This window comes from Callorhinchus milii, unplaced genomic scaffold (assembly GCF_018977255.1).
Source record: "Callorhinchus milii isolate IMCB2004 unplaced genomic scaffold, IMCB_Cmil_1.0 Scaffold3, whole genome shotgun sequence".
NCBI classification, from domain to species: domain Eukaryota; kingdom Metazoa; phylum Chordata; class Chondrichthyes; order Chimaeriformes; family Callorhinchidae; genus Callorhinchus; species Callorhinchus milii.
The window spans coordinates 78,677,597-78,689,821 of NW_024704744.1; the positions used below are offsets into that span (position 1 = coordinate 78,677,597).

Here is a 12,225-nt window from a genome sequence, read left to right on the forward strand (position 1 = left end):
CTGCGAGAGTGGTCTGCGCAAATTCACCTTTACAAGCATAATTCCCTTCAGATGATATCACAATTTGTCTTACAAAACAATTCATTAAGTTCTTTATTTTCAGTCAACAGGACACTACGAAGTGTATAAATGGAACACATAGGCAGTTTGCTGAGACAGAGACAAGGCAACCCTGCTATAATCCTGGGCTCATCATGTTAACCACCACATTAATAATAATCCTTACGTTTGGTACAGCACCATTCACGTCAGGAGGACATACCAAAGTGTTTCACAGGGTATACTGTAAAGTGCAAGTGACCGTGTGTTTTGTAGATGAACGTTAAATGGAGCGCTAACAAATGGCCGAGTTCCGGGCCTTCAGATCACCACTGATAACACTTCCTGTGTGCTTTGCACAAGAGGCCCTGCTGAAGTCACTTCCTGTATGAATGGACAGCACCACTTCCTGCGTATGTGGCACACATGTTTGACCATCAAGGAGTGATATTTGCATTGCTTCATGCGCCCCACACAAGAAGTGACATCAGCTAAGACCTGACAATGTGGAAGTTAGCCATGTTTTTTTTCTTCCTGTGGCATTGAATAAGGGGGTTGCCCAATAGTTCCGCCAATGAGGTTGGCCATAACCCCAATCGTACCTTAGTAAGTCATTTGTGGTGAGTACATGTCTTGTGAGGGTATATTTCAGAATAATCTTATCAAGGGATTGCCTATTATTATCTCTTGTGACCGATGGGGAACAACTAATCTCTGATTGTCTACCACTGACAAAGGAACAACAATTCTTTCACGTGAGGATCTCTACTCTATGCTAGTTTATTACAGAATAAGTAAAAGAACACTAAAATATCATGGCATTTTAGATGATCTGTATCCGATATCAATCAAAACATCCAATTTGCACAGACCCATTGCTGCATATGTATTTGCATAATATCCACAAGTCACATGATTTGTAACACACTCCCTCCCCCCTCCCTCCCCCCACTGCACCAAAAGAACAACACTTTATAAAAGATCACGTCACATTGTACTATCATAGAAAAGGCAGAATAATCTGCTGCTTATTACAGTGATGATGCATTCCACATCATGAAGAACATTAATCATTTGAGATATGTGCTGAATGACAAGGTCATAATATCAACCTTCAATTGAACGTTGTGCACATTTTAAACTAATCTTTTGTTCATATCAGCTAACACTAGTCATATTACCGCTTACTCCCACAGCTCACTGAACGGACCATTTACTTCCAAATAGAGGTAGACAAATTATTTAGCACATAAAGAAACAACACAAGTACTGGCTAGTGACTGGTGAACTACAAAATGGGATAGAACTTATTCAACAGCAGTAATCACACAATGACAACCTTCTATAATGTCTCTTTTCTCTCACGCCACTCTTTCCCCTTTTATTAATATTGACAATTGGTGAATGGAGATATTGGAGGCTTATTCCACTGTTAAATGTAGCGAAGTACTTGATCAAGTTTGGACTATTCTTCTCCATTCAATAGTTTGTCGAATTTGCCCCTTCTGTGTTTATAAATAACTAATGAGATTTTAAACTATAAATAAAATGACATCATAAATGTATAAGGTATAAGTATATGTCATTCATCACTTATAAGGGTAAAGTAGCAAATTATCCTAAATCGGAGAGCAGAGCTGAATAGCCTAGCGTTCACTACATTCAGCAAATGCAAAGGAACAACCACCAGTGTGTCTAGATTAAGGCTCTGCTTGTGTGCGTGCGTTCATCACTGCAATTCATCATTGTCAATGTTTCTTTCCCATACGACTTCCAGCAAGGCTGAGTGCTAGACAAACATCTCCTTGTTGATCCACATCAGGCTGCGGGTCTCGTTGGGCTTACACTCGTACTCAATGCTTCCAAAGCTGTTGCCCCATTGACAGTGGTCTCGCTTGTGGTAGTTGTAGTACTTCACCTGCCACACAGTCTCAAAGGTGCCGATGTCTTCAAACTGCAGAGGAAGGCAGAATGCAAAAGATTTGATTCAATAGACTTAGCAAAAAACATCAAATACTTCAGATTTTGGAGTCCTGTAGCATATTGATTATGGCACTTGCCTCGCAAGCAAGGTTTGATTCCCAGGCAGGGCGAAACCTTAGGAAAGTTTCCTTAATCCACACGCCTCTGTTTACCTCACAGTAAATAGGAACCTGCTTGTTAGTCGATTCGCAGATCGCCTTTCTGGGATAATAATCCCTTAAAAAAAAATTTGATCACTCAATCCACGACCGTTTGTGGGTCACCGCTGTGCGCAATTTGCTACCACATCTCGCCCTCAAAATATAGTCAATTCACTTAACAGTCTATTCTGTGAAGCGCTTTGAGAAGTCTCGAATACGTGATAAAATGCTATACCAATTGCAAGGATTATTTAGATTTCCAAATCTAAGACCTAGCTCACAATTCTCTGGTTCCGAATGGCGCCAGGTGTCAGCCTGGCTCAGCTGGAAGTACTTACGCCTCTGAGTCACAGATTGTGGGTTCAAGCCCCAGGTCGGGACTTTGGGCTCATGGTATAGATTGAGACTCCAGTGCAGTGCTGACGGGATCACTGCATTGACATGTATTGTGCTTCAGATGAGGCATTAAACTGAGACTCCTTCTTCTTCCTGTTCAGGTGGAAGTTTTAAATATCCCATGGCATTATTCAAAAATAGATGCGACTTTCTTCTATTGTCCCAGATAAGATTGCTCTTGTACTTCAGAGCTCTTTGTGATCCGCAAGTTGACTGCCATGTTAGTTTACAAATACACAGTCACTGCACTTTACAGTAAAATCCTGTGAATTAATTTGAGATGGCCCAATGATGTAAATGCAGCAATATCAAACACAAGGATTATTATTTCTATCACATTTGATCTTTTTGACTGCTTTCGGCTACCTTCCCGAATCCAGCTCCCTTCCCCAGAGCCAAAGTTTGGGCTACAATTCAGCTGTGTGAAATGATTTGAGACATCCTTCCGATTTGAAAGAATAACCTGTATAAATGTAAATTTTAAACGTTAAAAAAAGATTCTCCAACAAAAGTAACCCACGCACGTCTCCTGGACCTAAAGCCTGACTCTCAGTTTTAATGACTCCTCCAGGGAATATACAAGCTCCAAATTTAAACACAGCTATACATTGATGAGATTTACAGCTACAAAACATTTCTCAGTTGGGGATGTGCCAGAGAGAAATACTGCATTACGGCTCCATCTGCCAGCTAGGATCACATTCACTCTCTTCCCTCCCTAGCTCCCCCACCCATCCCCACCACCTCCTGTGGTTTGGTTAAATTAACTTCTGCTCATCATAACTTCCATTGGCATAAAGCTTTCACACAATGGGAGCGTTCGCCCGAATTAGTGCAAGAGCATTAGAAGAGGCATAACAACAACAACTTGCATTTATATAGCGGCCCTCACGCAGGGTAACGTCTCGGAGCGCTTGACTATGGCGGAGCACTTCGCTGAGCCGGTGGGAGGTGACCGTAAGCACGATCGAAGAGGAAGATCTTCAGAAGATGGGAAATGGGAGGGATTGAGAGTGTTCCAGAGTTTCAGGGCATAGTGGCTGAAAGCATGGCCATCGATGGTGGAACTGTGAGCACAGGAAGACGCAGTGGTGATAACATTCACAGGTTAAAAGGAAGTGGCTTCAAAGACCCTTCTTGCACATAATGTTCAGACGCAGCGTACAGGCAGCGATGTCAGTGGCGAACTGACAACCCAGAAGTTCACCGTTATTTTGCAGTTTGTTATTATCTAGCCTCTGAGATATTGGATCCAGATAACCACATATTAAGTGACTTGTAAATATTGGAAGAAATTACATCTGGGTCTAGATTTAAGCAAGTTCGGATGAGATGTTAAACCATGGTCCATTCTGCATGTTCAGTCAATTCACTTTACAGTATATTCTGTGAAGCGCTTTGAGACGTCTCGACGACATGATAATACGCTGTAGCAAATGCATGGATAATTATTATGATGAGTTATTTTAAAAATGACAGAACACTGTCTTCAAAAGTAAGACTGAATTAAGCAATTGTCAAATCCTGGACATGGAAATCATAAGAACATAGAGTAATAATAATGCTTGCATTTGATATGGTACCTAATTACGTCACTGAGACTTGTCAAAAGGCTTCACAAGATTTTACTGTGAAATGCGATGAAAATGTATTTGAAGTAAAACGCGACAACTAATCTATGCACAGCAGTGTCCCACAAACAGCTATATGAAGTGGATGATTATCAAGGGACTATTGGCCAGGAAACCAGGAGAAACTCCAATCTATTTTCAAATGATCATCTGGACAGACAGAATCACGCTTTTAATGTGTTATCCGAAGGACAGCACCTCCGCCAATACCACACACCCTCCAGTAGGGTATTACAGAGTCATTCTAGATCATGAGCTCAAAAATACCATCAAGTAAATCTAGACCCAGGTTGAATTTCTCCCGCATGATGGTTACAGATTTTGAGTTACACGTTGAGAGTTGAAATGCAAAGTGCTGGCTTTCTGCAAAGGAACTCCAGTTAATGAAAAAAAGCAGCAAGAAAAGCAGATGTTTATGAAAGGTGCGTGTTGGAAGTTGGATTGATCTCAACCTGAAACTGAGTGGCTTGCTGAGAATATCACTTAAAAGTAAAGAGATACATTGTCTATGATATATTTAAATATATTGAAATGGTCATTTTACAAGATGGTGCTTGGCAAAATGCCATTGCAAAAGACTATTCTGAGCGAGGCCTGCTTCCTACAATGATAATGGTTTTCACTGTACCAGCAGCCTTGAGACAATGGTGTAAAGTTACACCGAGAATAGTTGTAAGTCTTTTGCTTCCAGTTACTGCAAATAAATGTTATTTCCTGAGATTTGTCAAATTGTCAAGCCTCTTTACCTAAGTTTTCAAGAGTCAAATTCATAGGAAAAGCCTCATGTGGACCAGTGTAAAGTGAAATTCCACACTCCTCACTGAAGGATGCACCTACGACACTTTCTTAGTAAAATAGGAAAGAATAAAAAGGGGACAGCAGTTCCATTCAAACTTGAATTGCAAAGGGTCTGTCCTTGGAAGTTTGTTCACAACAACAACAACAAAATGACATCTATAGAGTGCCTTTCACATCAGCTATCGGGGCCCGAGCATGGAGAGGGGTGGAGTAGGGGTGAGGGAAGGCAGAGAGGTGGGAGGGAGACCAAAGGCACGGTCGAAGAAAAGGGTCTTGAGACCGACCTTGAAGGAGGCAAGGGAGGACGCGAGGCGAAGGGACCGTGGGATGGAGTTCCAGAGTGTGGGGGCAGAGAGGCTGAAAGCTCGGCCACCGATGGTCGGGCGGGGGACATGGAGCAGGCTGGAGCCCGATGAACGGAAGGAGCGGGCAGGTTGGTAGGGAGTCAGCGGGTCAGAGAGGTACGAGGGGGCAAGGCCATGGATGGCCTTAAAGGTGAGGACGAGGATCTTGAACTCGATCCTTTGGGGGATGGGGAGCCAGTGGAGTTGGGCGAGGGTGGGAGTGATGGGGTCACGGAGTCTGGTGCGTGAGAGTACACGAGCTGCAGAGTTTTGGATGATCTGCAGCTTGTGAAGGGAAGAGTTGGGAAGGCCGATGAGGAGAGAGTTCCCGTAATCGAGCCTTGAGGTGACGAATGCATGAGTGAGGGTTTCGGCAGCCTGAGGGGTGAGGCAGTGGCGGAGTCTGGCAATGGCAACAACATGATGTGACAGAGATGGGTTTGTTCCCAGTAACATTGCTGCATTCAAACAAACAATGTCAAGCTGCATTTCATTCCCTTCACATTCTTCTTTTGTCCACCTTATTTTGTGCATGTAGCTCAGTGGTTAGAGCACTCGCCTCGCAAGCGAGAGACCTAGGTTCGATTCTCGGCAGGGTGAAATGTTGGGCAAGTTTCTTTGCTCCAATTGCCGCTGTTTACCTAGCAGTAAGTAGGAACCCGGTTGTTAGTCAATTGGCGGATCACTTTTCCAGGGATAATAATCCCTCAAATAAAAAAAAATTATTTGGTCACTCAATCCATGACTATTTGCGGGACATTGCTGTGCATAATTGGCTGCCGCGTTTTGCCCACAAAATATTGGCAATTGATTTTACAGTATATTCTGTGAAGCGCTTTGAGACGTCTCGAACACATGATAAAAANTTGATTTTTATATAAAGTCAATTGATTTTACAGTATATTCTGTGAAGCGCTTTGAGACGTCTCGAAGACATGATAAGGCACTATTTCAAATGCAAAGATTATTATTATTACAAAGCCCTTTACCTGTATGCTGACCTGCACGGGCTGACGCTCCCCGCTTTTTGTGTGAACCACCCCCTCGGTGTCATAGATCCCAGTGTAAGAGACCACTTGGGGGTCCTTGGATGACTCCTCTAGGGAGACGAGCACTCCTCCGATCATCATCGACCTACAAATGAAATGAAATGAATTGAAGGACCCGGCTGGTTTTTCTCACACCCTTCAGTGCAAGCGCCTTTTTGGTTTAAAAAAAATATTAAAAATTGCTTCAGACACGATCAGTATTACAGTGCTGCAAACTGAGCAAACAAGATGCTTTAAAGCATTAAATAATTCAAAAATATGTTTCAGTAAATTATGAAATAATTAAGAAATAATAATTCAAATGATAATAAAAATAATTGGGTCACTCAGTCCATGACTGTTTGTAGGACACTGCTGTGCGCAATTAGCTGCCGCGTTTCGCCCACAAAATATACAGTCAATTCACTTTACGATATATTCTGTGAAGCGCGTTGAGACGGCTCAATGAGGTGATGAGGCTCTATATCAAATGCAAGTATTAATGTTATTATTAAATATCTGATCCAGTCTTGAATTTTGGAATAGGTATTAATAGGGCAAGAAACACATCATCGGTGCAGAGGATTTAAATTACATGTTTCGTGGAAACAAAAGAATAAATATTTAATAAGAGTATCACATATCTTCCCTCTCCTCCTTTGAACCAAGCACAATATCCTGCACACAATAACATCATCTTTCCCTTCCTGTCAGTGATGCAGACATGAGTCCCAATTTCATAGAAGGATAAAACAGATCACATATTAAATTTATGGTGGGGAATAAGTACAAGCAGAGGAATTAATGGTTCTTGACACCCCGGTTACAAATTCGTCTGCACCTTCTCTGCTTTATTCATTCAAAATGCAAAGATTATTATTATTACTATGCATTTTTTTGGCCCACAAAATACACAGTCAATTCACTTTACAGTATAATTCTGTGAGGCGCTTTGAAACGTCTCAACGACGTGATAAGGCGTTGTATCAAATGCAAGGATTATTAATATTATTATTATTTTGTCCAACGACCTATCTTTGCACTTGGACCGAGTCAGTCCTGGCACTGAACTGCAGTGCTAACACAATGCTTTGTCGAGCTTGAAAGAGAAGGTTACACCACGATTCTAAGAGGCGATGTGACCCACTGGAGGGTCGATGCATTATATAAGGCCACGATCAAGATCTAATCCGAAAGGCACTTGAAGTCCGGGAAAACCCTCATTTCAAAAATAATCCACACAGACCCCTTTTTTTGTTTAAAAAAAATGGGGTGCATTTGGAGGGTGGTTGCAAAAAAAAGGGTTCCTTTACATTTCGTAGGAGCTAGTAAGAGGGAGATCATTTGTGTGTGTATGTGTGTGTCTCTCTCTCTCTCTGTGCTGCAAAGAGAGATGCGGATTTAAAGGGACGATCAGTAGTTGGAGAGCCAAAGAATTAAAATCAGATCAGCAATTTAAAAGACAACCCACACACACAGTTCAAATAGCTTGCATGGTTGCAAACCCTCTCCCCGACCCACCCCAGACCCACCCACTGCCCAGCAATCAATGTACTCCATCCACCACCCCCCACCACCCCGAAGCCTTTTTTTTGCACTCACTTTGCTGAGACCACCCCTGGTTTCATCACCACCCCGATCTTGTACTTGGCTCCTGTCAGCAGTTTGATGGTGCGGTTCTGGCCGAATCGATGACCGTCCACCTTGAAGTAGACCGCCCCGTCCCCGGGTTGGATCTTCAAAGAGACGCCGATTTTAACCAAACTGGGGATCTCGCCCATGTTACAGCGAAGAGCAGACGCTTCGCCTGCGGGGGCTTCAGCTGCTAACAGGGGAGTGGGGGAGAGGCAGAGACACACACACAGAGACACACAGAGACACACACACACAGAGACACACACACACACAGAGACACAGAGAGATACACACACAGAGACACACACACACACGCACAGAGACACACACACACACACACAGAGACACACACACACACAGAGACTCACACACACAGATACACACACACAGACACACACAGAGACACACACACACACAGAGATACACACACAGAGACACAGAGAGATACACACAGAGACACACACAGAGAGATACACACACAGAGTGACACACACACAGAGACACACAGAGAGATACACACACAGACACACACAGAGAGATACACACACAGAGACACACACAGAGACACACAGAGAGATACACACACAGAGAGATACACACACAGAGATACACACACAGAGAGATACACACACAGAGACACACACAGAGAGATACACACACAGAGACACACACAGAGAGATACACACAGAGACACACAAGAGAGATACTCACACAGACACACAGAGATACCACACACAAAGACACACACACACACAGACACACTGAACCACCAGCTCTGCCCAAGCCCTTACAGCTCTTTAACCCATGAGCAATTTACAGAGCTAAATATATATATATCAATTATATATATATATATATATTATATTTTCTATGTATTATATAAAAGAGCTAAAAGAGATTTCCCCCTCCCCCTCCCCCCCCCAGCTCCCCAGCCTTCTGCTCTTCGGATACCAGGGTGGGTGGGTGTGTGTGTGGGGAAAAAAATGAGCTTAAATCCACTCTGATCTCACGCATTAAAATCCCTCTCTGTTGCAACGCACACGCGTTAACGTGGGATCCTCCAGTACAGGAGCACTGAGCCATAAACCCCCTGTAACACACACACACACACCCTCCACCCCCTCCCTCCAAGAAATGATCACATCAAATGCAAGTATTTCAATAGTCAGGGGCTGTGTAATTTTTTTTTTGCAAATCCACCTGTACCCTTTATATATATATATATATATATTTTAATAGATACATATATATATTTTATATTTTGTTTCCCCCCCAAATACACAGTCAGTTCACTTTACAGTATATTCTGCAGAACCCTCCCGAAGGCTCCATGTCAAATGCAAGGATGGTGAATATTATTAATATTATTATTATTATTATTATTATTATATTATATTAAAATATAAACAATTTCCCCTCTCCAAGAAACAAGAACCCAAATGCAAATACTTAATTATTATTATTATTGTTATTTCAATACACAGGGGTTTGCAATATTTTTTGTAAATGCCATCTGATTGCACCCCAATGTTTTTCCTTATTTTTTAAATATATATAAAAATATAAACTACCCCCTCTCTAAGAAAAACACACCAAATGGAAGCATTTCAACATACAGTGGACTTTGCAATATTTTTTGTAAGTTCCCTCTGACTCCTCCACCCACCCCGATTTCTTTTTCTTTTTTAATATAATAAATATATAAACAGAAACAATCGTTGCGAGATTCGTGAATTGAGTGTTCTCGGATACTGGAGTCGAAATAAATCACACACTGGTAAACTGCATAAATTAACAAGGGATTTCACAAAAAATAATCCCTTGTTTTCCGGAGGTTGATACAGATTTCCAGTGTTTTCTGTGTTTCTCTCTCTCTCTCTATTTCAGATTTCCTTTTTTAAAAAAAAATATTTTACCTACAAAATACACAGTCACACCACTACATGGTATATTCTGTGAAGTGCTTTAAGAGGTTGTGATGCTTGATAAGGCACGATAAAATTTTTTAAAAATGGTAACTCAATTCACGACTGTTTGTGGGACACTGCTGTGTGCAATTGGCTCCTGCGTTTCGCCCACAAAATACAGTCAATCCACTTACAATATATTCTGTGAAGCGCTTTGAGACGTCTCAATGACGTGATTAGGCACGCTATCAAATGCAAGGATTATTATTATTATTTGGATTATTTATCCACTTTTGATTCTTTTGAATTCTGTAAATTCAGCAACAAATTACAAATATTCATTGGGATAGCAAACTTTTAGACAGTGCATCTGTTTTTTTTACCTATTAAATATTTGCATTTCAATGTGGGACACTGCTGTGCGCAATTGACTGCTGTGTTTTGCCTGCAAATATACAGTCAATTCATTTTACAGTATATTCTGTGAAGCGCTCTGAGATGCCTAGAAGATGTGTAAAGTGCTATATCAAATGCAAGGATTATTGTTATTATGATTATTACCGAGCAGTAAGTAGGAACCCAGTTCTTAGTCGATTAGCGGATTGCTTTTTCGGGGATAATAATCCCTTCAAAAAAATAATAATAATGTGGTCACTCAATTCCACGACTGTTTGTGGGACACTGTTGTGCGCAATTGGCTACCGTGTTTCGCCCACAAAATGTACAGTCAATTCATCTAACAGTATATTCTGTGAAATGCTTTGAGACATCTGGAAGACGCAATAAGGCACTATATCAAATGCAAGGATTATTATTATTCACTCAACAGCACTTTCACACGGAATAGGTTTCAGGATTCCAATTGTAGAACGATTGAGTCAATTAACTACATGATTAGTTTAAACTTGATTTAAAAAAAACCTACACACCCAAAATATAAAATCCTATGAAGCGTTTTGAGACACGTGATAAGGCACTATATCAAATGCAAGGTATTATTATCATCATTATTATTATTATATCTCTCGTACAACAAATGCATATATGCTGTAAAATTTTACCTGTTGTAGATTTACTGTATTAACGTAGCATTTCAGTGCATCATGAATTTACTGATTGTAGGAAATTGCTGAATTCAGTCTCCAATTCATAAAAAACAACTTACAGAGAAAAACGGTTTCAAAGTTAAAGACGATTTGAGAATATTCTAAATTTTGGACCCTCTGAAATGCAACATTGTTAGAGTAAATCTACACCCAGGAGGAATTTCACCCTTCGCATTGGGCAGACACCAATTAACAACAACACAATGATATTTACATAGCACCTTTCACATTGGAAGGGCATCCGAGTTCCAGCAGTTCGCTGAAAAATACACAATCATTTCACTTTACAGGAAAAATACACGGTGAAGCACTTTGGGACATTTTATCGTGCTGAGGTGTTGTATCTAATACATGGGGTTATTATTTTTTTTCAGTTCTTGGATCATCTTGTGTTGGAATCATCTAGTTCCCACCTTGTGAGTCTGAAACTTCCTCTTCCTGCCGAATGACAGGTTTCGGTGGTGATAATGAAACAAGATAGACAATCTTGTATCTGCATCCTGTCAAGAACAAAGAGGTAAAGCATTCAGTGAGAAGGAATGAGGCCAATAATCTCAGTACTGTGATACCTTTAGAATCGCATTTTATTCTTGTTTCACTTTCAATGCTTCCTGTTTGATTTCGAGTAGAGAGCAAATTCGGACTTTTCAAACCAAGTAGGTTGTCCGGGTCACTCAGCACTTAACGCAGTTAAGTTAAGTTAAGTGAGAAGAATGAGGCCAATAATCTCAGTAATTATAATAATAATAAATACTAATCACACTTAAACTGTGTTGCCCACCAGGAAGCTTGCAAGGAGTTCCTGGCACCTACCATCCACCTAGTGAGGGCTCAAGCCCACACTTGTTGGACTTCAAATGACCAACCAGTGACTATTCTATAGGTGGATTGCCTGAATGATATGATCTACCTGACCTGCTCCATCTGCCTGTTCCTACACCTGCTGCACTGCCACTCCTGACTGGTTGCTCAAAGTATGTGTGCGCGCCTTTAGCTCTTATAGTTGGTGGTACAATCGGTGATGTTGAGACTTTGACTGTTCCCTAAACTTTGTTGACCCCTACGCATGGGCCTTGGCAGCACTCTCACCTCTGAGTCAGAAGGCTGTGGGTTCAAGCCCCACGTCAGGACTTGGAACTCATATATAATCTGGGTTGACATTCCAGTGAGGTGCTGGGGTGTGCTGCATTGTCGGAGGTGCCGTCCTTTGGATGAGAC

The 12,225-nt window shown here is 41.4% G+C and overlaps 1 protein-coding gene across 2 annotated transcripts; it reads right to left on the bottom strand.

Annotated features, from left to right (window-relative positions):
* Window positions 1-803: 803 nt before the first annotated feature.
* Window positions 804-8,238, bottom strand: cnrip1b (cannabinoid receptor interacting protein 1b). 2 transcript variants are annotated; one of them, XM_007892277.2, is made up of 3 exons: window positions 7,962-8,238; window positions 6,333-6,465; window positions 804-1,993 (listed from the first exon to the last, which is right to left on the bottom strand). In XM_007892277.2, exons 1-3 carry the CDS (start codon window positions 8,138-8,140, stop codon window positions 1,829-1,831), a joined length of 477 nt encoding a protein of 158 aa, XP_007890468.1. In that variant the 5' UTR covers window positions 8,141-8,238; the 3' UTR covers window positions 804-1,828. The 2 variants fall into 2 exon arrangements, with proteins under 2 accessions (XP_007890468.1, XP_007890467.1); XM_007892276.2 differs by having other exon boundaries at window positions 6,321-6,465.
* Window positions 8,239-12,225: the final 3,987 nt, after the last annotated feature.

Coding starts and splice junctions, on each gene's coding strand:
- cnrip1b (XM_007892276.2), bottom strand. CDS start 8,140: ATGGGCGAGATCCCCAGTTTGGTTAAAATCGGCGTCTCTTTGAAGATC. Junction 6,466..7,961: donor CCAGGGGTGGTCTCAGCAAA/GTGAGTGCAAAA, acceptor TTTCATTTGTAG/GTCGATGATGATCGGAGGAG. Junction 1,994..6,320: donor CCGTGCAGGTCAGCATACAG/GTAAAGGGCTTT, acceptor CTTCCTCTGCAG/TTTGAAGACATCGGCACCTT.